This window comes from Narcine bancroftii, chromosome 11 (genome assembly GCF_036971445.1).
Source record: "Narcine bancroftii isolate sNarBan1 chromosome 11, sNarBan1.hap1, whole genome shotgun sequence".
Classification (NCBI taxonomy): Eukaryota; Metazoa; Chordata; class Chondrichthyes; order Torpediniformes; family Narcinidae; genus Narcine; species Narcine bancroftii.
Window position 1 is genome coordinate 82,685,219 of NC_091479.1, and position 27,731 is coordinate 82,712,949.

A 27,731-nucleotide genomic window follows, 5' to 3' on the forward strand; every position below is an offset into this window, starting at 1 on the left:
TATTAATCCAATTAAAATTTAACTGAATTCATTATTTGGACGGCTGCAGCATTTTAATAAATTGGAAAGCACCTAAAAAGCTCTCCAGAGAGGGGGTAAATAACGTGGCCACGTTAGAATTAAACTCAAGTTTGGTGAAATCTCTATTTTAAAAAAGTTTTTGTGGCTAATATACATTGTCCTTCCCTGGGCCTTTCAGCAGTCAGCTTGAACCTCAGAAGGCGGCGGGACCTTTTACCTAGTGGCATAATTAAGAGAGTTAACTACATTTTCTGAGTCGTTTTTGTAAAAATCAAACAAATTTGACGCTATCGCAATGAGCAAGTCGCCTCCAACTTTTTCTTCCACCCCCAGCACGTGAGGGGACAACTGCAGGGCCACAGATGATCCCCCCCCCCACCCCCCAAAGTTCTGGGGGAACTTACTTCAACAAACTCGAGGCTCCGACCTCCTTCCAAGTCTCCACGTCCGATGTCCTCAGCGCTGACAACCCGCTCGTAATTTTAACATGACACGAGAGGCGGAAAAGCAAAGTTGATCTTTCTAAACTAAAAAATTCATAGGAGGAAGGGTTTTTTTTGTTTCTGTTTCAGTAAAACTTGCAGCAGGGATGATGAGGTCATTGGTTTAAAAATAAAAGGATGGCGTCATTTCAGACCAATCCCACTGACAAGCACTTAGCAGAGAGGCTGGGTGAAGGCCAGCCATTCACTCGCCTTCCCATCTTCCAGCCCTATACCGTAACCACGATGAGGTCCTTGTGACCAGACTATCCTCCCATTACCTTCTGCGGTCTCCCCCTGCTCCTCCACTTCTTGCCATCTTCCAACGGGGCAGGATTTCGGGGAACAACGCTGAAAGACCATGCACCGTATTCAAATTACCCGGCTGTCTGGGCTAGATTCCAAGGAGCCTTTTTTTAAACCTTTCGTTCCCTCCCCTCGCCTTTTCCTTCTTGCGAGTTAATGTGATTCTCGTTCGTAAATGGACATAGTATTATTGTGATAACGAGAGAAATTAGATCCTTGGAGGTTAGGACGAGGGGTTTCGAAATTGTGTTGGGTTCAATGTCCAAGGTGACGAGAGCTTTGCTTTATTAATCACAGTGGCAGATTATTGAGTTACATGAAAAACATAATGGCAAGGAGTGCCAAATTTCATTTCGAAGCTCCTGGGATGTCATACTTCTTGACATTTATCTTGGATAAAATTGTGTATTCATGCTAAAAGACAGCAATATTGTAGATTAGGAACTGTGTCTTTTGACTCCTGGGGCAAAACTCAGTCTTGTTTGACCTTCATTACGTTGATATGATTGTAATAGTTGAAAGGATCGTCTCTCGTCTATTGTATTAAAAAGGTACACATATTTTATACTAAAGAAGAAATATCCACAGAAGGTTGAAAAATAGGCTATCTTGAAATAGGAAAGCAGTGCACTGACAGACTGAAATGCTATTTAAAATTTTCTGAAATGCAGTATTTAAAGACAGAACTGTCACACTTTTCCTGTTTAAATTATGCTTAATAGATATCCAGTATGATTATAGGGGGGGGGGGGAGAATAAAACACGAAAGTCTGCAGACACATTGGAGTGAAGTACAAACACAATGTACTTTATGTCGCAAAGATAAAGATTCATAACCAATGTTTTGGGCTTGGGACCTTCATCAAGGTACGATAAAATGTAGGCAGGCACCCAAAGAAAATGGTGAGGGGGAAGGGCAGGGGAGGAGGATAATCCCACAGGCAGGAGGTAATAGGTGGATAAGGGAGGGAGGGCACACCAGCAAGCAAGGGAGGAGAGATGGTTCTGTGAATGGAGAGGGAAAGGGGTGGAAATAAAACAAAGAAAAAGGGAAGGGAGGGAGAACAGGGAGTAGGCTAGCACAATCGGGAGGTCGATGTTAATGTCATCCGGTTAGAGAGCGCCCAGATGGAAAATTAGGGGTTGCTCCTCCAATTTATGGGTGGTCTTGGTGGAAAGTACAAGGCCATGGACAGACATGACAACATGGGAATGAGATATCCAGTATGATTATTGGCAAATAATGCAAAAATTAATCATCTGTTTTAGGGTTAGGGTTTTTTGACTGAGGGTCTTTTGGCAAACATTTTCAGTGTTTCGTTTTAAGAATCTCTTCAATCCTATTTCTGAACCTAGTTTGCTCTCAGGGTTGGAATTTTTCAAAACAAACAAAGCAATTACCTGATAAAATTATTTAAAGGTACATAGCAAAAAAGGAGTTTAATGGGTCAAGAAACAAAAGATAGCTTTAAAGCAGCAATTACTAACCTTCTTTCAGCAGGACTCATTTGTAAGGATCAATGGCCATTTATAACAACATGACTAGTTTAAGAAAAAACAATAGAACCATAGAATGCTACAGCTCAAAAAACAGGCTATTCTGCCCCTCTAGTCTGTGCCGACCATCATCTCCCTAGTCCCATTGACCTGCTCCCATTCCATAACCCTCCAGACATCTCCCATCCATGTACCTATCCAATTTATTCTTAAAACACATGATCGAGCCTGCATTCACCTCATCAGATGGCAGCTCATTCCACGCTCCCACCATTCTCTGAGCGAAGGAGTTCCCCCTAATGCTCCCCTAAACCTTTCCCCTTTCATCTTAAAACTATGACCTCTTGTATTTATCTCCCCAATCTGTGGAAAAAGCCTATTTGCATCCTCTTTGTCTATACCTCTCATGATCTTGTAAACCTCTATTAAATCTCCCCTCATTCTTCTTCAGTCCAAGGAATAAAGTCCTAACCTGTTTAATCTTTCCCTATAGCTCAACTCCTGAAGAGCTAGTAACATCCTAGTAAATTTTCTCTGCACTCTTTCAATCTTATCGATATCCTTTCTGTAGTTGGGTGCCCAGAACTGCACACAATATTCCAAATTTGGCCTCACCAATGACTTAAACATCTTCAACATAACATCCCAAATCCTATACTCGATATTTTGATTTATAAAGGCTAATTTATAAAACGATAATTATTTTGATCCCAAAATTCACACTACAGTCTGCAGGGTAATACAACTCAATTCCAAAGAGATCTTTTTTTTGCCCTTGACTTCTCAGATGGGAAGTAATTGTAGGATCTTATGTATGAACTTAGTTCATTACTGATTCGTCTCTTCAGTGCTTTTTGGCTACTAGAACTTTTTCACAATATGTTTCTGAACACATACAATTACATTTTTTTAAAACTTAAATCAGATTTGTTATATAGAGACTGTTTTAAATACAGCAAATATGTTTGTTTTATTGAAGCAATTGTGCCAATGTCCATTAAGCATAGATTCAGATTTTCAGCCAAATAAACAACTCCTACAGAATTGTTATCCCAGATGAGATTATATTTTTGAAAGCTAACAAGAAAGACTGTAGATGCTGAAAAGCTGGAGCAGCACAAAATGCTGGATGAAATGCATCCATGGAAGGTAATAGTCAATGTTTTGGCCACTGAGTTCCTCCAGCATATTGTGTGTTGCTCCATTATACTTTTCGAGAATAGTTGTTGATTTTTCTCCTACATATATTTAAATGGGAAAATCAGGCAAGCATAATATGGTAAAGAGTTTAGTAAAATTTATCCACCATATTTTTAGTTGAATACACCTTTCTATTCAGCAATCAGTAGTTCCAATTGACAACTGTCTTTTTTGATATGATTCTTTGACTGTAGTGTTGGTCCAATTTCATTGGGTGTTAAAATTACAGAGGATCATTCAGGAGTTGTTAAGTGCAACAGATAGTTCAACAGCAGGAGCCATTCCCCATAAAGAGTACTTGCATGTCTCAAAGAAACAGCGAGATAGTGCAAGCCAATAAATGTTGATTCATCTGCTGCTTGTAAAACAAAATTATCACTGACTGAAGATGACTGCTCTTTCCAGTTTATTTCCTGTGAAATTTTGCAGATTTTTCTCTGTGTTATGTACATTTCAGTACAGAAGTCAACACCAAATGGTAAAATTAACTCCACTGTCAGAATGTGAGCTATACTACATTTTGCAACCTTGGCACAAAGAGGAACACAATTCTTGTTTCTGGATTTATGTACACAATCAGATCGTTAGTTTTTTTTTTTACTTCCCAAGAAATCAATTTTGCTCTTCTCAAAATTTGGCTTAGATCTTCTGTTTAAAAATCGGCAATCCTTACTTCTATTTATGTTGCTGGGTAGAAGTTGAGATCTGTTACATATCAGACCAGCAGCAATAGAAATTCACCAAGAAAATGATATATTCAGAACAATAATTTTTATTAATAATATAACACTTCTTACTTAACTCTAACTTAATCCCACTATGCGCAAGTGTGTATGTGTGCGTGTGGGGGGAGGGGGGGGGGTGGTCGGTGGGCCAGGTCCAAAACTATTGCAGTTTAGGCACTACAACAAAAAGAATCAATTTTTAAAGTTCAGTCAATTTTGTGTTGAAACTTAGATTCTTTAAATTGTTGCTCAAAAGTAATTATGGAGTATGTGTGAGGCCTCAGACTTCCCAAAACACAACATTCTTGTCGAGATGTTTTCAGATAATTGTTTCTTCATACAAATTATTTATTTCTCTTGCATGGAGGTTTCAGAACTTATGTTTTCTTCCACGATGATTCCACAAGGAATGAAAGAAGTAACCATTTTAAAAAGGTTCTGTTTCAAATGCAAGATTAAGTTTGCTTTCTTTCATTCAAAAAATGACCAGTTACACTGGACACAGCAGAACTGTCCTCTCTCTGTATAAGAGACAGTTGAAAGCCACTGCTTGAGTGTCCCTCCTGTTCACAAGGAGAACACAAGAATTGTTACTGCATTTCTGACCTCAGTTGAAATTGGTTCAATACTTAAAATGCAGCTTTTCAAATGTCTTTAATCACATGACTTGACATCATTGCTGTCACTGAAGTGTCTTCAAAACCACTTCAAATTTATAATTTAAAAGCAAATGACTTTTTCTGTTTACTGCTTTCTTTCAGTTTCAATTCCAAAAACATATATAAACAAGCAAATGGCCTCTTGTTTGACTAAAAGTCCTTATATCAGTGAATTGAGTTTTCAACGAACCATTCAATTCTAATTTTTATGGTTGTTTTCTGCTTCCACTGAACAACGAATTTGGAGACAAATGGTCTCCGATATTTGCCAGCTGCCATCTCAAAGGGTTCTCTATGCGTGTGATTCTGCATCTCTGTCATGTGTTCCTGTTATTTCCAGCCCACAAAGTTCCTTACTAAGAAATATACCTAAAGATTAATATTAGCACAAATCTGTTACGAGCTACTTAGCAAAGGCAGAAATCCCAAATTTTAACATGACTGATTGACCTGTGCACCCACTATTGGACTCAGATAAAGTCAAAATAATTAAATTGCAATTTTAAAATTTAATTTGATTGATTTGAATTATTTAATTGTTTTCCATTGTTTATAAGTGATTGAATATTAGTTTTAACAACTTATTGATAACACTTGAAAAAGATAATTGTATTTTAATAGTTATTAAATACCTATGAAGATTGGAAATATTAGAAACATTCAAAAGATTGTGAATATTTTTGAGGCAGGGTTTACCTGTGGATCATTTAGAAGATCATTTCCAAAATGAAGATCATATCTGGAAATCTGCTTTAGGCAAGAAAGGCTTTGAAGACAGGTGAGCAACAACCATGAGTGGATCTCTAGTCAACTGAAGTTCTGAATTCTCCATAGATGCTGCCTGACCCGCTGGGATTTTTCATCATCTATTTTTATTTGAAGTCATTTGTGTGATGTTTTCAAATCATTTTTTGTTTAAAAACTATCTTGTTAAAATCTCCCCTTTTAAAGGCATCTCCTCTTTTAGACTTTTAAAACTGTGGAAGGAGATACTATATTATCTTTGTCTGAAGATTTTATGCGTAGGACGATATGGCTGCACAGGTTACGCAGGGATTTAGGGACAATAAGACCCAACTGACTGAATTGAGAGGGAAAATGGCTAATATCTATGAAGAAGTGTCTGCAATTAAAAAAGATGTAATTAAATGTCTGCAAGCAGTGGATACGGCGCAAGACGAATTTAAAGAAATTAAGCGGGCAATGACAAGGTGTTAAAGATAGACAGACAGGATGGACTATGTGGAACATTGGATCATGGGCTGGGATGTGCAAAAGTGAGAATCTTTGATGAAAACCAATTCATTGAAGAACCAGAATCATAGTAACAACGTTCAGATATTAAGACTGCCGGAGGATATAGAAGGGACGGATCTGGTGAAGTTTTTTTGGAAACGGATACCTGAGATGTTGGGAAAAGATGTGTTTCCGGAAGGGTTAGAATTGGATAGAGCGCATAGGGCGATACGGCGAAAACCTTTCCCAGACCAACCTCCATGAATGGTTCTTATTCGATGTTTAAGGTGTTTTTTTTCATGCTGATTTGAGACAGGATGTTATAAGGAGACTTAAAGAATTTAACCCAGCAAAGGCGGTGTTATGGAAGAAGGGTTACAGATTTGCTTTTAGATACCCAGCGGTGTTGAAAGTGTTTTATGGTCATTTTCAGGCTCAGTTTTTTGAGGATGAGAGTGAAGCTTTGACATTTGCTAACTTTTTACCAAATCATTCACATAGTTCTGAGTTGCAGAAACAATCAAAATCACAGGGATCTCCAAAGAAGAATGGGAATGGAAATAGAAGGAAGAAGGTGGAGGAGCAGAAATTGATTGAGATTGGAGATGATAGTCAAGTTGCTGGTGCCATGGAAGCTGTGGAATGATTGTTTAAACATGGAAAAGTTTTTTTTTGTTTTGTTATTGGTGGAGTGGATTACTCTGCATCTTTCAAAGTCATCTGCCACTGGTGGTTTTGACCACACCCGGATAATAGAGGAGGTACCACCTAAGTGTTTTTTTATATATACAGGGTTTTTAAAATTTTATTTTCTATATTGGTAGTTTAAGGGTTTTTTTTGAGCTTATACTTTGTGCAAGTGTTTGTTGTGTTGGGTGCCATTCAGAAGGGAATGAGTAAATTAAATTTCATGACATTTAATGTTAAAGGGATTAATCATCCGATAAAAAGGAAACGTGTGTTGCACTACATTAAAAAGATGAAGGTGGACATCGCATTTTTACAAGACTCATTTGACGGAGAAAGAACATTTGAAGTTGAAACAGGATTGGACATTTGATTGCATCTTCTTTTAATTCCAAGGCTCGAGGAGTAGCAATTTTGATATATTAAAAAGGTCCCTTTCACTTTAGAATCTTTTTCTGCTAATGCAGGTAGGGTTTTAAAGGTTAACTGTAAACTATTTGCAGAGGCTTGGACTTTGATGAATTTGTACGCACCGAATGAAGATGATGTAGAATTTATTACTGATGCATTTCTGTATTTGAATCAATCAAATGAGAATATTATAGTAGGAGGGGACTTTAGTTGTTGTTTGGATCCATTGTTGGATACATCTCCAAAAATTGTGAAGAAAACCAAAATGGCAAAAAGAATAACTGAGTTGATGAGTGATTTAAATTTAGTGGAAATATGGAGACAGATGAATCTGACTGAAAAGGATTTTTCATTTTATTCTGCACGTCATGATTAATTTTCAAGAATAGATTTTTTTCTGTTATCAGCACATTTGCAGGGTCAAGTTGGACAGGCTGAGTATAAGAGTAGGATTCTGTCAGATCATTCATTATTGTTAATTACATGTCGTGTTGCTGAGATGGCAGAAATTAGTTATCGTTGGAGATTTATTGAAATGTTGTTATCCTAGCGGGTCTCAACCTTTTTCTTTCCACTCATATACCACCTTAAGTATTCCCTAAGCCATAGGTGCTCTGTGATTAGTAAGGGATTGCTTAAGGTAGTATGTGAATGGAAAGAAAATGTTTGAAAACCACTATTTTAACCGTACCTAATTGATTCGTTATGAGCATGGTTTCATAACTCCAAAGCAAATGGGCCAATGACAATTTTTCTCAAGCAAAATATTTCAGTAACAATTGGGTCTTGAGCAGAGATTCTCAACCTTCCTAGTCACATACCACCTTAAACAATCAGACCAATGGCATAGGGATTACTTAAAGTGGTATGTGAGTGGAAAGAAAAAGGATGAGAACCATTGGTCTCTCTTGTAAGTTTTGCAGACTACATTCTTCAGTGACTTAACCTCATTATTATGTAATTTTACATTCAATTGGCTAATTTTTCACAAAAGCTATTTCAAATAACTTTATAAGAATGTGTACCCACCTAGTTACAAAGTAAAAATGGGTGTTATTTTTAAAGTATCCACCTTTTTCAGAATCACTTGTGGCAAATATTTATTTTTATTTTCTCAGAGATCACTTTCAGGGCTTATTTAGAAGTAACTAAGTTCCCTCTGAGCTTCATCAGCTCCAAGGGAATTTTTAAAAAGTGACCCCAGTCTCCCCTCAAAAATAAAATATTCATCCCAGACAACATCCAGATGAATTTCTTCTGCGCCCTCTCCAATGCAAGATTAACCTTCTTATTTTGTGGCCAAATAACTACACGTGATACTCCAGCTGTGGCCTAACCAATGATTTATAAAGATGTACCATAACCTCCTGCTCTTGTATTTGATGCCCCAACTAATGGTCAGGTATTTCATACGACACCTTCACCACCTTATCAATCTGTGCTGCCACCTTCTGGGTTCCTTGGACCTAAAGACCAAAGTTCCTCTGTTCCCCAAAGCTCCTTGGACACCACCATTCATTGTTTATGTCTAATCCTTACTACAGGGGTGTCAAACTCAAATTCACGGAGGGCCAAAATTAAAAACTTGAACTAAGTCAAGGGCCGAACTAAATATTTATTGAAAATTTTCAACAACATCTGCATGTTTTCTCTTCTTTCAACATATGTAATGTTAAACTTTTTCTTATTAAAATAAATGTTTAATAATAGTTTTGGATAAACTCTTTCCAGAAGCATTAACAAATGAGAAATAAAATATTCAATAAATAATATTTCTCTATAGAGGATTTGTCAAATGTTGCTAGTGTGCTGTCGAATAGTAAAATCTGAGGGCTATTGAGAATGTGGGAGAATAACATGATTCCTGAAACAATCAAATGGGTGACTGATTGTGGGCATGAACTCTAGCAGGGTTATTTGCCATGCCCTTTTTCCATTGGTACTGATATCCTTTGATTTACACACTTTTCAAGTTTTATGCCTAATGAGCTTGTATCCAGGTGCAGGACCATTTTTAACCAGGAATATATTTATCACTGTGACATGAAACTATTGAAAGATAGTTTTATCCTGAGATTAAAGTTCATAATACTTACTCAGGCCTGTGTGCGGGAGGGCGGGGTTTGCGGGCGATCGGGTTGGACAACGACAGTGCGGGGGCATCGGCTCTCGCTGCAGGGCGGCATCTCGGCGGATCAGCGGCCCCGTTACCGTGAGTCGCGGGTCGGCCTGCGGCAGGGAGGGGGAGTGGTCAACGGTCCTGGTGAGGTCAGGCACGAGGCCTCCGGTTCCGGGCGCTGGGAAGTGGCCTTGGCTTCCCCTGACACCGGCCAGGCCGCACTGCGGTGGGGGGGGGGGGGCGGGCGGGGGGACACGACAGTGCGGGGGAATCTCGGCGGATTAGCGGCCCCGTCACCGTGAGTCGCGGGTCGGCCTGCAGCAGGGAGGGGGAGTGGGCAACGGTCCTGGCGAGGTCAGGCCCGAGGCTTCCGGTTCCGGGCGCTGGGAAGCGGCTTTGGCTTCCCCTGATGACACCGGCCAGGCCCCAAAACCAGAGTCCACGGTGAGACCCTGCAACGTAAACAGAGGAGGTGGGGGCGATTAGCGGGCTGACGCCAATGCATTCTGGGATTTATAGTATTAGCTGTGCATGCGCTATACTGGCGCGGCGGCCAGTGGGCCACCTCTAATACATTTTTGAAATGATCTTGCGGGCCAGAGTTTGTCATGTGTGCCTTACTAGTTCTTCCAAAGGGGTTCGTTATTCTTCTTGGGATTAAAAGTCATCCGTCTATGCTCACTAGTAACACCATCATTAATTTTCAAGTCGCATGCAAACTTACTAATCTAATTTCCATTCATAACCAAATTGTACATATAATTAGTTTTAACTCTGATTCCAAACACAACTCACCCTGGTGTTTCCGCATCTAATTGATCTGTAATTTGCTCGTTGCCAATGGTATGCCTGTGAGCAACTTCTTAAAAAATAAATAAAAGAATCATGTTGTAACAACTGATTGACCCAATACCTCTCTACATGATGTCCCTCCTATCCATAAGTTTATTCCTTTTAAGGTTATGCATTCTAACCCAATTTAACACGTTTATCAATTGTCGGAGAAAGGTTGCTTTGATGAGGCAGCGCTCTGGATGTATCAGTGCCTTGAAAAGTTCCTATACTGTTGAAACTTTGCAGATGAACTGTAGTATTCAGATAAAGTATGCCCTTAGATTAATCTTGTTTGTAAAAGACAATGACTACGTTCAGCATCCTTTGATGTGTGGCTCTGTAGTCTTTCATTCTAAGCAGGGTAGAATTTTAGTCAATTTTTGATCAAATTAATGCAATCAAACAGCAGTAAGGTTCATATTTTGTAGCAATGACTACCTATAGTATGAACTTTATCAATCACCTGCAACACAGTGAGAGGATGCACATTACCTGTATTAGATGGGTGTATCTTCACCAAAACGTTCGGAGGTCTAAGAGGGACAGTATCACCACCAGGAAGGTTGCTACATACGATGTATTTTGTGGACCCCGAGGACTTGTGTTCTTAGTGGTGAATGAAGTGTGGATCAGAGTTACAAAGAGAATAGACTCAATGGAATGCCAAAATGGAAAGGAAGTTGACCATGGCTGTTGGTGACCTGGTCAAATAACTCACACAAGCTGTGAGCTGCTGGAGACTGGCTCATGGGAACTCGATTTCGGTCTTGGGATTCGAGAGGGTCCTGAAGGCAAGAAGGGGTCCCGATGGGCCTCAGAGACTGAGGGCTTTCTGATCACATTGGAGGTTTGGATCTGAAGCTCGGGTTGCCCACAGATACACCAGTAGAAGTTTACGAGAGACACACTGAACCACCTCAAACACCACCATTGGCAAGCCTTCTTTGTGATTGCACCATTGTTAAGAATCAGGAAAACCCCTGCAACAAAGTACTGCCCTATGAAATGAGGCTCTAATTCAGAATAAACCCAACAATTAGATGATATAAATGAAATACAGATGCATACTGTTGTTATAACAGAGGACAAGCAGCATTTGTGGAGAGGGAGACAGTTAATTGCTGAAGTTGATTAATTATATCAGATCATTACTTTCAAATATTGTCCTTTTATTTTTCTCCACAGATGTTGCTCAACTTTTAATGCTTCCAGCATTATTAAAATTTAATGTGTTTCCAGCATATTTTAAATTTCCTGCATCACCTGTTGACGCAAACCTCAAAATCTCCTTATCATGATCACACAGAATATAAAACCATTAGCCATAAGGATTTCTAATTGTAGGAATTGTAAGAGGATTTAAAAAAAAATAATTATAATTCCTTCACAGTTTCAAATTTCTAATTTGCCACTGTAATGGAATATATATTTAGAGATAATGGGAGATAATTGGTAAAATTAGAGTAGGTTACATACATACACACATTTTAAAACAGATCTTATTTGAAATACTGAAGAATTCATATTCAGTGGACTTTACAGAAACTATGGAGAATGCTATGCACATTTCACAAGTAGCTGCTAATTGAAATGATGTCATCAAATGAATGAACTGGAGACAGGTCATCTGGGTTGAACATTTTTACAAGGCTTCTGACCTTTCTGCAAAGTGCACAGACAACAGATGGGAGCAAAAGACTAACTCTTATTGTTTGCTGGAGAAGGGAGGGGGGGGGGGTTTGCAAGAGAGAGTCACATGGGTTTTCTAGCAGTTGGAAGATGAAGAGAGAGAGAGAGAGAGAGACTGAAGAGTCACAGCTGAAGCAAGCAGGAAAAGCTTGTTGGAACTGAAACTGAAAGCTGCAGAGCGGCGGATGGCTGGAAGTGCTATCTGTCTGATGTTTCTCTTTGAATAAGGGGAACAGAAAGGAACTCTGTAGTAGCCTGAAAGAAAGAGGTTATCATCTGTAGAACCCTGATGGAGCAAGTTTCACCAGCAAGACATTGAGGTGACTAATGATGGTACCTCAGTTGTGGAAATCATGGAACAACAAATCTCTCTCTGCAAACCTCCAAAGAACCTTCCTGAGCGGTAAACATTTACCTTTCAAGCACCAAAGCCTGGTGAACTGGTTAAATTCTGTGCACAGTATAAGAATTACCTGCAACCAGAGACCCTGGAAAAATGAGAAGTGAGATTGAACCAAAGAACCAAAGAACTTTTCTTAAATTTACACACACATTTTTTTCAGTGCTGTAAACGGTTATAAGGTTATGGTTATTTATATACACGTGTGCTTAGAATTAAAAGGGGGTTAAGTTGAGTTTAGTTAAGTAAATAAAGATAAGTTAAAGTTTGATTCTGTTTTCATGTTTAAAGATAAATATTAAATGACTTTTGTTTAAGTAACCATTTGTCATGGTGAATATCTATTGCTGCTGGATTTTGTGGTCTTTTGGGCTTGTAACAGCCACATTTTTCATCTACAAGCTGTATTGAATGCCCAGATTTTTTTGGGAGAAATATTAGTAAAATCAAAGCCCCAACTCCATTTCTGGCCACAAGTTTCTTTCTTCTCTTTGGTATCTGACGATAACCCAAACTGGTAATTTTTTAATTTGGGATTTTACTTTGAGATGAACTTCTAATTACATACACACTCTTTAACTACACTGGCTACCTCAACCATTGAACATTGCCTGAATCCACCCAAACTGCTGCTTCCATCAGTATGAAATTTTAATCTTCTGTATGTCTGAAAATAGTTTTCATAATTTTTTTTCTAGATAGTTATCTTATGTTTAGCTATTTCCTTTCTGTAGTTTCTTTCGCACCAGTAAAATATCTTCATGATCTTACAATCTGAACATGCCTCATATTCCCTCTAAAATAAAATCAATGATTATCCCTTATCTGAGATTTTTCTTCACATTGTTAACCCAATATTAATGTTCTGCATTTTATTAATCTTTTTCCTCAAACTTTCTATAAATATTCTTGCAAAGATGTTGAAAATTACCATCCAGAATGGACATATAAGTACTCTCTAAACACGCCATAAATATTTGTAATATTCTAGAACAATTAATGTCTGCAATATTAAGACTAAAGCAAGTGTTAGCAAACAAAAGGTATGCAAAACAAGGCATATTTCTTGTTTACAAGGCATATTTCTTGATGTGGGCTAAAGAAGAACTGAATGTAACAAGATATTTGTGAGACCATGAATTGATTTACTTGCCCTTTGAGAATGAGCAATACTTTGTGAAAACAACCTAGATTCTTTCATAGAATAAAAACGTGCGGCTAAATAAAATCAAAACTAGGCACATATGATGCTGTAAGCATTTCATGAATTTCAAATGACCTGCCCACTGATCCTCTACCTCTGTCATCGGCGAAGCCATAATAATAGTCTTTTGTTCACATGCCAAATTTACAAATGAAAGTACATGCTGTGAATAACAGTACATTATACTGCTATTTGCTTTGTTTTTCATTTGTGAAACTGATTATTTTTACGATCTGCTCAAATGCCTTAAGCCCTTGCAGTAATGATAGTACTGTATAATTTGGTCTTCCCAACCCTTCCCACTCTTCCATCCCTCTACCCAAACCCATATTTTGAACATCCTTGGATGTAAAACATAAATTTGGTTTTCATTTGTAAGGAAATATGGCTGTACTTACAGGAAAATGTGCTTTTACAAATTTATATTTTTTGATAAAGTGACTTTTGTGCCACATAATAAATGTATTTGAATTCATTTAAAACTGTTAATTTGTGCAAATAATTTGGTTCTGATTCCAAGAAGTCTAAGAGACACTGAGAAATCTTGAGATTATATTCAGCAATCACAAGATAATAACAAAATTTGAGCTTTCCTGAATGAACAAGAGAGTTGAATACCACAGGTGGGACAAGAGTGGTGTTCGACAATATAAGTGTGGAAATTAAAGACAAAGCTCTCAGCAGGCTAGATAATCACTAGTATATTGTAAGGTGACTAAGGCCATTGATGACTATTTTCACCTCAGAACAAATTTTCTCAGAGCAATACACTAGGCCCACTCTCTTCATTTCATTCATCAATGATCCCTTCATTATAAAGACAGAAATAAGGATGTTTGTTGATGACTGCACATTTTCCAATATAAATGAATTTTCAGACAATAAATCAGTCTGTCCCACAAATAATAATAATTTCTTTATAGGATTAACCAATTAAAATCTTCACCAATATAGTTTTCCACATCCTCTGAACATATATCAGCACTGCTATTTCAAATCCTCCTTATCTGTTGAAAACAAGCTTATCTGGACCACACATATTTCATCGTATAGGTGCAAGGAGGCATAGGTGCCGCAAGTCTCGCACCATCAGGTTCAGGAACGGATGCTACCCCTCTACCACCAGACTCCTCAACAACAAACTCAATCAGGGACATTTAAAGACTCTTACTTTTGCATTTTTTTTTTTCTCTCTGTATTGCACAGTTTATAAAATTTATTTGTTTACATGTGTATGCTGTGTACAGTTTTTTTGCATTACAATAAATCTGAAATCTGAAGAGTACTTCTGAGGCAAGGGAACGATTAACATTCTTATTTTTCAAAGCATTTCCATTATCTACAGGGGTCTTATAGAACACACTCCATTCACCCTGAAAAGCACAATTCCAAAACTCACAAAAAACAAGGCAGTCTGCTTGATTGGTACTCTAATCACCACATTAAACTTACACTTCCTCACACTTCGGGGAAACTGAAATGGCATCAACAAGATTCCCTACATCCTGACTTCAAAATTTGGCTGTTATTTCTTCAACAACTTTAAAGCTAAGTTCTGGAACTTCCCTACCACTAGAAGTCCAGTACTTCAGGATAGGTGGCACATGATCACCTTATCAATGGCAATTACAAATGGGGATAATTTAAAAAAAAATTGATATCCCTATCTAGTATGAGAATATACCTCATAAATGAACACAACAGATAGGAAAATGAATGAACATAGAAAATGAGGGAAATATTCAGCAGTGGGTAGAAGAGGGATGGATAGGACAAAGGATGATGCTCGGGTTTTCATGTGAATAAGCTTGAGATATAGCCACATAGATGATAGAAAATGTGTATGATGGGGAACTAAGAACATAAACAAAGCGACATAAAAATTGTTAGGGCAATTAAAGAAAGAAACATGAAGGAATGAAAAGCTATGGAATGAAGAGCTGTAGGAAATGCCCAGTATTCTGGTGTAGATAAAGAATTGGAGTCTGTAATACAATTCTGCAGCAAAACCCACCAGTTCGCAATAGGAAAGGCTCAAGCCCCTCTATTTTTAATAAAAAGACATTTAAAATACATTGTTGTTTATTGACTGATTAATTAAAAAAATCAGTTTTATAAAACAATGTAGAGTAATAAATAAGAGAGGGCTATTAGTCTGGAAGCAATTTAGTTCATTATTAGTACATCAGTGTTTCATATGATTATAGAAAATTACTAAGACGCAGCTTTAAAAGCAATCTTAACCAGTTCAAAATTATAAAGGTGTAGAGCGTGTCGAAAGAACCAAAGACTTGTTGATCCAAACTAGAAGACTGAAGCATATCACATGTTGGTCAACCAGTCCAGAATGATCTGGTCTGGCTAGGAGCAATCCTTTAAGACCTGCCAGTAGGCGTGGTTACGCTCTCAGCCAATCACAGTCACCCTACTCTACAATCTGTACAAACACACATTGGTGATAGAATCTGTACTATCACAAAAAGAAACCATTCTGTTAGATGAGTTGAATGATTGAATAACTGTGACCATTTATAAAGCTGACAAAACTAGTGTCAGGTTGAGAATGTTTACTCATTTTGTCCATTATCACCATTTCTGCAACTTCCATCATTTTCTATTATTAAAATTTGATTACTAACATTTGTTTTATTGTGGTTGGGGTTAGAAAATAAGTATTTCCTCATTACATTCTCCCATAGGGATTGCTCTTCTCTTTCAGTAAAAATTTATTTTTCAGTTGCCACCATCAATGGCAAGATCAGCTTTTATTGTCTAACCCTTGGTGCATTTGAGAAACTGCCAGTAAGTGATCTTCCTGAATTACTGCTGTCCTTCCAGATAATGCTCACATAGTTGATAGAAAATGTGTATGCATAAGGTCTCTCATGGTTTAGAACCAACAACAGCAAAGGAATTAGGTTGAAAGTTCAAAAATTCAAATTTACTGTTAGATTTCATACATGACAACACATACAACCCTGAGATTCTTTTTTCCTGCAGACCAGATAGAATTTCTACTACTTGGTAACTGTAAACTGTACTCATATACAAAAGAGAGAAATGTAAGCAAAGAATTAAATGTAAACAAACTGACTGTGCAATACATTAAAAATATATCAGTAATAAATAATGTGCAAAATAAGAGACCTGAAATGAGTCTCTTGTTGAGTCTATTGGAAAAGAGTCTGATGGAGGAGGGTTACAACTGTTTCTGAACCTGGAGGTTTTGTGGCACCAAAATCTCTTTCCTGATGGCAGTAGGGGGAACAGAGCATGTCCTGTGTGGTGCAGATACTTGATTGTTCCTGCTGTTCTCTGACAGCAGCACTGCATGTAGATTTTCTTGAAGGTGGGGAGAGTTTTACCTGTGATGTACTGGTCTGGCTCCATTACCTTTCTCAGGTCATTCCACTCAGAGGCATTGATGCACCAATAGTAGACTGAGATGCAACCAGTCAGCACACTTTCCACTACAGATCTGTTGAAGTTTGCCAAGGTTTCCAACGTCATACCGAATCTCCACAAAATTCTGCTTTCTTCATGATGGCATTAGTATGTTGGGTCGATGAAAGGACCTCGATGATTCCAGGAATTTAAATTTGCTCACCCTCTCTACCTCTGACCCCAATAATGACTGGATCATATACCTTTGGTTTTCCCTTCCTAAAGTCTACAATCATCTTCTTGGTTTTAATGACTTTGAGTGAGAGGATGCTGTTAGTACAGCATTCAGCCATGTTTTCAATCTCCCTCCTGTATGTTGACATATTGTTCCTTTTTATACAGCTCACTACTAAGGGAGTGCTAATTAGCAAATTTGTAAATAGTGTTTTTGTCATATTGAGCCATAGAGTCAGAGGTGTACAGTGAGGGCTGTGGGCACAACTATGCGTGGGTGGACAAGCATCACGGTGGCAGCCAGGAGCTCCTTGGTCTTCTGGAAAGTGGCCTGCTCCTCGTCAGTCCACTCGAGTACTCTCTTGGAGTTTGACATTAACACAAAGAGTGGGTGCTCGAGGGCAGGGATGAACCTCTTGTAGAAATTCACCATGACCATGAATTCTTGCATCCCCTTCAGAGTTGTCGGTCTGGCAAACTATCGTGTAGCCTTCTCCTTGTCAAGTAAAGAAGTGGTGCTGTCCTTGGTGATTCTGTGCCCCAAGAAGCTGATTTCCTTGAGGCCGAACTGGCACTTTGCTGGGTTGATGGTGAGGCCAAACTCAGCAAGTTGGTAGAAAAGCTGGCGAAGATGTGAGATGTGCCCCTCAAGAGTCTTGCTTGCTACCATGATATTGTCCAGGCAGATGAAGAGAAAAGACATGACTCTGCCAACTGCATCCATGAGGCAGTGGCATTTATTGTCAACCTCTAATTGCCCAAGAATTGAAGATGCAACTAAGAGTCAATCATGTTAATGAACTTAAAATCACATTCAGCATTCTCTAAAGAACTAATGAACAGATACATTCCAGCAGTTCTTTTGGATACTGATGATATAACTCTCAGTGCAAGGTTGGTAAACAGTAAGATTGGAGGCCGTGGAAGGGAGGTGACTGGAAGTGATGAGTTCAGAGATAGATTGTCCCATGTAAGCCCAGAGGACAATTTGGAATGGGCATTCTTAGCCAGTGATGCCCAGAATTGAAAATGCACATAGATATCTTGGTAATAGTAATAATATCTTCCTGAAGAAAGGACAGATCTAAAACGTTACCTTGGTTTCTTTCCACGTGTTGCCTCAGTCGCTGAGTGTTTCCAGCATTTTGTATTTTTAATTCGGATTTCTTCCAGCATTGGCCGTTTTTATGTTTTGATGCAATATTCTTATTTATAGCTTGAGTGCGTAATGTCAAATTTCACTTGCATTTGATCAGAAAGACGGTGGAAAGTATTTAGAGGAGTCACCAAGTAGGATAGCAATTGAGGATTCATGGCCTCTTAAACCTCAAAACAAATGCAAAAAGTGAAGTTAACATCTTATAAATGTTCTTTAGGCATTAGTGAACAATCCAAAATAATGTGAGTAGGATTCATTTTGGAAAACACTCCTCCATCAGATGAGTTGGAGATGAATCGTAAATTGCAATCATTGGCAACAATGGCCACAACATCGTCATCAGACTCTGATACAATCTGGTCTCATCCATGGAATTCTCCCCCACCAGGACTCAGAATTAAAAACAATGGCAGCCCTGCCACTGGTGCAGAGTCCAACTGCCCTGTCCAACTGTTGTCAGCTCTGTACAGGCCTTAAATGGCCTGCCAAAGGAGCCAACGGTGATTTATTTTAAAATCCCATGACCACCCGGTCTGGCCCAAGATGGCGGCATCTATGATATGCAAGGGCAACAAGGGGTTGCAGACCAGAAAAAGGAAGCAGAGGAGATGACCAACGGGACAGTGATTTTCACAGCAGACCGGTGAGAGGCTCTGAGGCTGAAGAACCCACAGGTGTCAGGCTGTTGGCCACTCGAGGCGAGGTACCCAAGTGTGATGCAGGCTGCTGGCACTGCGGTCACAGGACTTACACCAGGCTGGGGAGATTTGCTGAAAGTATACCTGTGGTGGTAGACCACACAGTATCCGCTCCATCCTCAACATTTATTGGAGCGACTTCATCCCTAACATCGAAGTACTCGAGATGGCTGAGGCCGACAGCATCGAATCCATGCTGTTGAAGATCCAACTGCGCTGGGTAGGTCACGTCTCCAGAATGGAGGACCATCGCCTCCCCAAGATCGTGTTATATGGCGAGCTCTCCACTGGCCATGAGTCAGAGGTGCACCAAAGAAGAGGTACAAGGACTGCCTAAAGAAATCGCTTGGTGCCTGCCACATTGACCACCGCCAGTGGGCTGATATCGCCTCAAACCGTGCATCTTGGCGCTTCACAGTTCGGCGGGCAGCAACCTCCTTTGAAGAAGACCGCAGAGCCCACCTCACTGACAAAAGACAAAGGAGGAAAAACCCAACACCCAACCCCAACCAACCAATTTTCCCCTGCAACCGCTGCAACCGTGTCTGCCTGTCCTGCATCGGACTTGTCAGCCACAAACGAGCCTGCAGCTGATGTGGACTTTTACCCCTCCATAAATCTTCGTCCGCGAAGCCAAGCCAAAGAATACCTGTGGTGGTAGACCACTGGCCTACTGCAGGGGGCAACCTCTGTACCTGCAGGAGAGCATGGGGACAAAACAACACCTAGCCGGTTGTCAATCAACCGACCTGAATAGACCAAGCTCCACCCAGTCGGGTGTCAATCACCCTCCAGGATATTAGCCTGAGCCGGCCCTTCGAAGACATTCTCAAGAGTTTACAGCAGCTCTCCTCACATCTGAGTCTGTGGAAGTTTACGTCGAATAAAGCCTGTTGTGCAGTCTTTTGGTTTTGTGTGTTTGCCTCTGATGGGCAGCGCACCACAATACCAGGTATCAGAACCGGGATACGAGAGGGCTTCCTAATCATACCTTATGTGGACGGTTTCATAACTCTGAAGGAAAAGGGCCAATGACAATTTTTCTCAAGCAAAATATTTCAGTAACCATTGGGTCTAGAGCAGGGGTCGCAACCATTCCCCCCCCCCCCCCCCCCCAACTCATACCACCTCAGTAATCACTTTGTCATCGGGTTTACTTAAAGTGGTCTGTGAGTGGAAAGAAAAAGGTTGAGAACCACTGCAGTGGACTAAAGGGAATTTCGTGTAATATTACATTTCCTGCTTTGTTCACATGACAATAAAAAATAAACCTTGAACTTCGACATCAGATCACAATGAACGTCAGGCAGAGAAGGCGAAGAGCAGGATTGGGCGGCGAGTCTTGATGACGTCTTCCGTCTTCGGGTGATGACACCTCTGCACGCATGCGCATTTAGAGCAGCGTTCTGTCACCACGGCTGGCTGGGAGAGTTGATGTTGGACTCGAGGCCACCAGCCGCGAGTACAGCCAGGACCGGCCCTGACCCTGACGCGCCCCGCCCGCGAGCCGGAAGTGAGGGCCGAACTTGCACCTGGACCTCCACCGGCCATTCGCCGCCTGTGACCGGGGTCCGAGCCGGCCGTTCGCTGCCTCGGAGTGGCGATTGGAGAGGAGTGAGCTGCGCAGCATGGATGAGAGTAAGGTAAGTTGACAGAGGGGATACCGGGGTAATGACCCCCTAAAGTCTACACCCTGCATCAGGAATAAAACGTCAACACTATAGCTCCCATTCATGGATATCTTGTATGGTTCTAGATATTTAAATACGAGTTATTACCTTCGATATGCCTAAATCAATGGTTCACAACCTTCTTTCCCCACTTAGACCACCTTAAGTAATCCCTACAACACCACCCCAATGAGGGAACTTGGAACAACACCTCATATTCTGTCTGGCAACCCTCCAACCAGAGGTCATTAACATTGACAGCTCCAGTTTCTGTTAGCCCCCAGGTCTCCTTGCCATTCCCCTCTCCCTCTGTCTCCTTTCCTCTATCTTTGTCCCTTTCTCTTTCCCTCTAGATACCATAGGTGCTCTGTGGTTAGTAAGGTGGTAGGTGAGTGGAAAAAGCAGTCACTAAATGAATGTGTGAGGTTTTAGAATTGTGTGATGAATTTGCATTAATGTAATTGAATTATTTCAAATTGACGATTTGTTGATGGCAACTAAATGTAACATTTCCAAGTTTATTGATGACCTGGAACTCTGTGGAAATGTGAGTCATGATCAAGGTAAAAGTAAAAGGTTCCATTATTGGCATGCATGAAATTCTTTAACTTTTATCTACTGGGAGGCAGACAGAGTTGCCACTCTGCCCAGTGCCCCTCACAGAAACCTACAGCAGTCTCCAGGCCTGAGCCTGCTTAGCTTCCAAGATCAGATTGTTTCTCAGTCCTATTCAGGCTATTAGGCTGAATGTAAGGGACCACGGACAAGTGATTGGACAATGTGATAGAAAGTGATGTTGTTGAGAGGGGAAGTGAGATTAAGCATTTTTTGGAGGGGAAAAAGGAGATTTAATGGTGAAAGACTGGAAAATGTCTACATGTAAAAGGATGCTAGTACTTTGGAACAGACCACTGAAAATTATCATGGGGTGCAGTGGGCAAATGGGAATATAATTGACAGTGCCAATGTTTTGGCCTGTGTTACAAGAGGATTTATCATGAGAGTGAAAGTGTCTTGCTACCTTGGTTATATTGCACCTGGAAGCATTGTGTACAATTTCAGCTCCCTACCTAAAAAGAGAATATTTGCTTTAGAGGAATTGGAGCAAAGATTCACTAGACTGGTCCATGGGATAGCAGGTCTGTCAAATGAGGGGCAATTGAGTAGATGGTACTCTTTTTTTCTAGTGCTTAGAAGAATTGAGATGTGGTTTCATTGAAACATACAATATTCTTAGAGGTTGACAAAATAGATGTGCGGAGGATTTGCTCCTGGCTGGCAAGACTAGAACTAGGCATAACAGAAATATTAGGTCTAAATTAAGGAGTGAATTCTTCATATGACACTGGTATATCTTTGGCATTCTCAATCAGTGTAGGATTATTGCATTCAAAGATTAACATTTAAATTGAGCTATTTGATAGATTTCTGGTTATTAGCATTATGTTGAGACCGCAGAGAAGTGATATTGAGGTAGATGATCTTATCCATGTGAACAATGGATCAGGCTTCAGAGGCTTGCTCATCCTCCAATTCCTCACGCTCTTTTGTTATTGTAAGAAATAAAACTATTTTATTTTTCTTTGTGAAGGTCGTGGGAAGTAAAGTGAAGAAACCTGGAAAACCTGGAAAACGAGGCCGTAAACCTGCTAAAATTGATTTAAAAGCAAAGCTCGAGAGAAGTCGCCAGAGTGCTCGAGAATGTCGAGCAAGGAAGAAGTTGCGCTACCAATATTTGGAAGAACTTGTATCCAGAAGAGAGAGAGCAATTTGTGCTTTGAGAGAAGAGTTAGAAATGGTGTGTGAAAATGTTAATGAATGGACTTACTCTGATACTTCACCAGTGTATGTAAATACAGTATGCATTTATTGTTGTAAATTGTGTTCAATCCCCACCCCCAAATATGTATTGTTTAGAGAAGACCATGGTTTTACTTTTTCTGTTAAAGATGCTTAATAAAATATTATAATTTGAGTTAAATTTAAATTTAGACATGCAGCACAATAACAGGCCCTTATGACCCATGAGCCAATGCTACCCAATTGGACAACCACCAGTATGCTTTTGAATATTGGGATGAAATTGGAGCATCCAGAGGAAAGACATGGGGAGAGCATACAAACTCCTTACAGACAGCACGGGATTTGAACTCTGTTCCCGGTCGCTGGTGCTATAAGTGCGTTACACTCACTGCTATGCTAATCATGTTACCCTTGTGGCTTTCTTTTTCAAACTTGCTTTTTTAGGCAAATTCCTTCTTAATAATATTGGAGACAAAGTTTTGGTAGTTTTCACCAATCTTTCAGAACAATTTGTAAATGGCCCCGTGACAAACTACCAATAAAATTTGGTTGATTCCCTGACTTTTATTTCCAAAATTGATTTTTTTTGTTATAGACACAGTATATATTTGGCTAATGAAGAAGATGAAATAAATCACTGGTTGCCTGTGGTATTTTCTAGGTTCTCCTGTTAACAAATTTTTTTTTTTTTGCCATCCTAAAACTAACTTGCAGAGATTCTTTTCTGCACCTGTTTGAAGCTTACATGGTGTTGTTTGATTTGTAGTACAAGCAGTGGTGTACAGCAATGGATCAAGGGAAGATACCATCAGAAATAAAAGCACTTCTGACGGGGGATGATCAGAGTAAGGCACAACAGTCCGCAAACAAGCCAGGGAAAACAAGACCTGAAGGCAGCACCAATTTGTCTTGTGAGTTTTCATTTGATTAAATCACTTGGAACGATTAATTGAAGTATCACTTGCTTTGGAGAGTTCATATTTCAGTTTTTCTCTGCAAATTGTTAGCTAATCTCATCAGGGCTAGGAATCGATTCTCTAAAATTTTGACAGGAAATTAGCCTGTTCCTGATTACCATCAAATACATGTTATTGGAATTGTGTATGTGAGCAATGAATGATGCCAGTCACCTCCAACTTTGAAGTTCTACCAAAAAAAAATACATGGAAGCTTAAATTTAAATTTTGAACTCTGTCTGAATAGTACAGATTTGAAGATTAATAATTATGAAGCAAATGCAGGATGTGAAATGGCTCCCTACAAGAGGTTGATGTCATGAAAAGGGAAATTTTCTTGGAAATTTGGTTGATTCCCTGACTATTATTTCCAAATTTGATTATTTTTGTTATAGACACAGTATGTATTTGGCTAATGAAGAAGATGAAGTAAATCACTGGTTGCCTGTGGTATTTTCTGGGTTCTCCTGCTAACAAATGTTATTTGCAGAGTTGTACAACATCTGCTTCCTGTCTTAAATGAATAAGTCTTCCAGTGACGTCTGACACTTGATTTGTTGATACTAGCTAATCAGTGATGCTTAAGAAAATATCTATATATTCAAGCAAGTTCTTTCTTTCTTTGGCTTGGCTTCGCGGTCGAAGATTTATGGAGGGGGTAAAAGTCCACGTCAGCTGCAGGCTCGATTGTGGCTGACAAGTCCGATGTGGGACAGGCAGATGCGGTTGCAGGGGAAAATTGGTGGGTTGGGTGTTGGGTTTTTCCTCCTTTGTCTTTTGTCAGTGAGGTGGGCTCTGCGGTCTTCAAAGGAGGTTGCTGCCCGCCGAACTGTGAGGCGCCAAGATGCACGGTTTGAGGCGATATCAGCCCACTGGCGGTGGTCAATGTGGCAGGCACCAAGAGATTTCTTTAGGCAGTCCTTGTACCTCTTCTTTGGTGCACCTCTGTCACGGTGGCCAGTGGAGAGCTCGCCATATAAACCCGAGGCAAGTTACAGCACAAAATAAAGACGGAAAATGTTGGACAGGCTACAACTGTGGGAAGAGTTGAAAGAGAGACAGAATGATCATTTTGTGAATTTTTTTGCTATTTGCCAGGACTGAATAACGAGCCTAGAATGACTTCAAAATCCAAATAATTACCTTAGCAATAGACGTTCTCTTAGTTAATTCCAGTTTTTGCATTCAAATTATGAATATGAATATTGCAATTGTATTGCCATTTGAGTCAGTGATAACAAATGTTACATTCTTGCTTTCTGCATCAGTTTAAACGCAAAATTGTAGCTGAACCTCATGTAATATTGAGAAATAATGCTCTATCAGAAGATCGTGTGCTCTTTGGGGATGCTGCCTTTTGAAATGAGCAAATGAAAGATCTCTCCTTCCACCCAGGCGGACATAAAAATTCCATAGTGAAATGAGCAGAATATTATTCAATGTCTTAGCCATTTTTTATTCCTTGTGTTGAACATAAGACCAGCAGCAATAAAAATTCACCAAGAATATGGTATCTTCAAAACAATAATTTTTATTAGTAACTATTAATAATATAACATTTACTTGACCCTAAACTTAACCCCACTATGCGCAAATGCATGTGTGGCAGATCCCAAACCTCTACAGTTTAGACACAATTCTGAAGAGGTGATTCAGATTTAATGTTCAATCTTCAAAATCTTTTGTTAAAACTTGGACTTTAATCTGTTTTTTCTAAAGTTCTTAACTCACAAATTCGGAGAAATAGTTCTTCATACGAATGATTGATTTTTCCACACAATTCCCCTCTCTTGCATGGAGGTTATGGAACTTGTGATTTTTCACAACCCAGGCAGGAGTTTTACGAAGTAACTATTAAAAATGGTTAAGAAATGATCTTGCTTTCTTTCAGTCAAAAGTGACCATTTAAAATGGCCACAACAGCACTGATTTCTTGACAGAGAAGCAGCGAAGTAGCCATCCTTTCTGAAGCTACTCCAATTCGGTGTCCCTCCCTTGACAAAAATAACTTGACAATAGTCATTCTCTTAGAATGTTACTATATTTCTCACTTTAGATGAATCTGGTTCATTATTAAAGAGGCTTCCTTTGAAGTGTTGTAATCTCATGACCACCTGCTGCTTCTGTTTAAAAGTTTCATTTCTTCAGAAAGATGGTCTCTGACTTGTCTCCACAGGTCATGAAGCAAATGGCTGTTTGTTTGAACAGGTGCCTCTCTCAGCAAACCCTCAATTCAATGGAACTATCAAGGATTTTCATAGCTTCTGCTTGACTTTGAATTAGCAGACACTTTGTTTATGGAAGACCTTTCTTATCTGCTAACGTAAATGTGTGAGGTGTGTGTTTTTCCCCTGTTCATTTCACAAAGAAATTTTACTAAGAAATGAATATAAAATGTAAACTAAAGATTAATAATAACAAGTCTGTCGCACATGATTAAATCAATAAAACATATTCACCAGCAGTTGGACTGATGGAAAAGGAGGTATTGGTTACAATTGGTGCAACAGTGGTTTCAGTTGGATAGATAAAATGAATTTAGTCTTGTTTAACTATTTGGTAATGGATAGGGATTGGGTGAAAATGGTTTAATCAATAATATCAATGATCTGGCTTGAAGTTTTTTTTTGTTATAGCTGCAAGATCTAGTTTGGTCTCTGGAATTTCATATAGTTGTAGAGCACCATAATACATTCATTCATTGCAGGATGAAGTATCAGCTTTATAGCTTCTGAACTAATAAATCTATTAGCTATCATTAGACCAGCTGATAAATTAAGCTGATTTTCAACAGTAAATACCTGTCACATTTCAAGATGTAGTTGTTTGTAATATTAAAAAATGTTTCCTAGTAATTTGTGCTGTTACTTTGTGATTACACTAAATTTGGTAGAGTGTGAAATTTCCTTCATTTTGTTATGTCCTAATGTGGATATTACAAAGTATGGCAGCATTCAGAACTTCAGGCACAATTCTAAAAAGAGTGGGGGGGGTGGGGGGGGGGAAGCAAATATTTGGGGATATCTGCACTAATTGAAAGTTGAAAGGCAGGTAGACAAAGGGAATGGGCTTTATATTTTTAAAAAGTACAAGAGCAAGGGTCATAGTGAATCTTCATAAAATACTGGTTTGGCTATGTTCAGTTTCAAATGCCACACTTTAGGAAAGAAGTGAAGGGTTAGAGAGGTTTTACAAGAAATTTACTGTGATAGGGTACATAACAATGTTCCCATTAGTGAAAATTTCACAAATGGGAACAGAGAGTGAAGGTGTTTGCTAAAAATACCAAGTGACAGGAGGAAAACTTTCACATAGAAAGTGGTTAGGATTTGGAATGCACTGCCAGATGTTATAGTGAATGCAAAGTCACCTGTAGTGTTTAAAAGGGAGCTAAATAATTAATGGCTGTAGGGAAGAGGGCAAGGAATTGAGACTAGCTAAGGAAAGTGTCAAGGTGAGAAGTGTGTGGAAATGAACAAAGGAAAAAGCAAGTCCAAGGCTTCACTTTAATTGAGCCAATGTAAATGTGACAGGCTGTATGATTATTTTTGGCATGAAATAATCTGTGATAGAGTAGTAGGGGTATTTTATCAACAGTAAATACCTGTCACATTTCAAGATTTAGTTGTTTGTAATATTAAAAAATGTTTCCTAGTAATTTGTGCTGTTACTTTGTGATTACACTAAATTTGGTAGAGTGTGAAATTTCCTTCATTTTGTTATGTCCTAATGTGGATATTACAAAGTATTCTTGGTTGCTTAAATACCTGTATTTGTTTTATTCACAGAAGAATTACCTAAAAATGAAGGCATGGAAATGATCAACAATATCAATCAATTCTTTTACTAGTTTAATTAATATTTTTGAAAATGGAAAATGATCTGAAGAAAGCTTAAAAAGATTGTATCCTTTGTCTAAGTTCAAATAGTATAATTCATATGGGTTTCTGGCCATGCTGTACATCTGTAAGTAATGTAAATTGTCTATCTCTTTAGGGAGCTCTTTGTATTTTATAATTTTAAAAGCAAAATAAAGTTGTAGATTGAGAACATTTTTGATACCAGAATAATGTATTATTTATTGGATTTACCAGCTGCTTAGTAAGAGATTTTATTTAATCGATCTTTGGATTTTTTTTAAACTAAAGTTGGTCTCCCATCTTTTATAATTTATGTAGAATACAAGAACATAAGAAATAGGAGCAGAAGTATCCACATGCCCCAAAAAGCCTGCTCTGCTATTTTATAAAATTGTGGCTGATCTTTGTGGACTCTGCTCCACATAACCTTTTAATTTTTATTTTAAAAAAAATCTAGACATACAGCACATTATCAGGCCCTTTTGGCCCACGAGCCC

The 27,731-nt window shown here is 39.0% G+C and overlaps 2 protein-coding genes across 7 annotated transcripts in view; one reads left to right on the top strand and one right to left on the bottom strand.

The window, feature by feature from the left end:
• The window catches only part of dusp16 (dual specificity phosphatase 16), a 65,770-nt gene extending 45,466 nt beyond the window's left edge, over positions 1 to 20,304 (bottom strand). For 3 of the 5 annotated variants that reach the window (XM_069903746.1, XM_069903741.1, XM_069903742.1), the window contains exon 1: positions 426 to 774. The gene's annotated coding sequence lies outside the window, so the exon portion shown is untranslated. The other 2 variants (XM_069903745.1, XM_069903743.1) reach the window with 2 other exon arrangements.
• Positions 20,305 to 20,327: 23 nt separating this feature from the next.
• On the top strand, positions 20,328 to 27,426 carry crebl2 (cAMP responsive element binding protein-like 2). 2 transcript variants are annotated; one of them, XM_069903755.1, is made up of 5 exons: positions 20,328 to 20,588; positions 22,207 to 22,413; positions 23,185 to 23,329; positions 25,551 to 25,710; positions 27,163 to 27,426. In XM_069903755.1, the coding sequence occupies exons 1-4, from the start codon at positions 20,574 to 20,576 to the stop codon at positions 25,655 to 25,657; spliced, it is 474 nt and encodes a 157-aa protein (XP_069759856.1). In that variant the 5' UTR covers positions 20,328 to 20,573; the 3' UTR covers positions 25,658 to 25,710; positions 27,163 to 27,426. The 2 variants fall into 2 exon arrangements, with proteins under 2 accessions (XP_069759856.1, XP_069759857.1); XM_069903756.1 differs by lacking the exon at positions 25,551 to 25,710 and having other exon boundaries at positions 20,333 to 20,588.
• Positions 27,427 to 27,731: the final 305 nt, after the last annotated feature.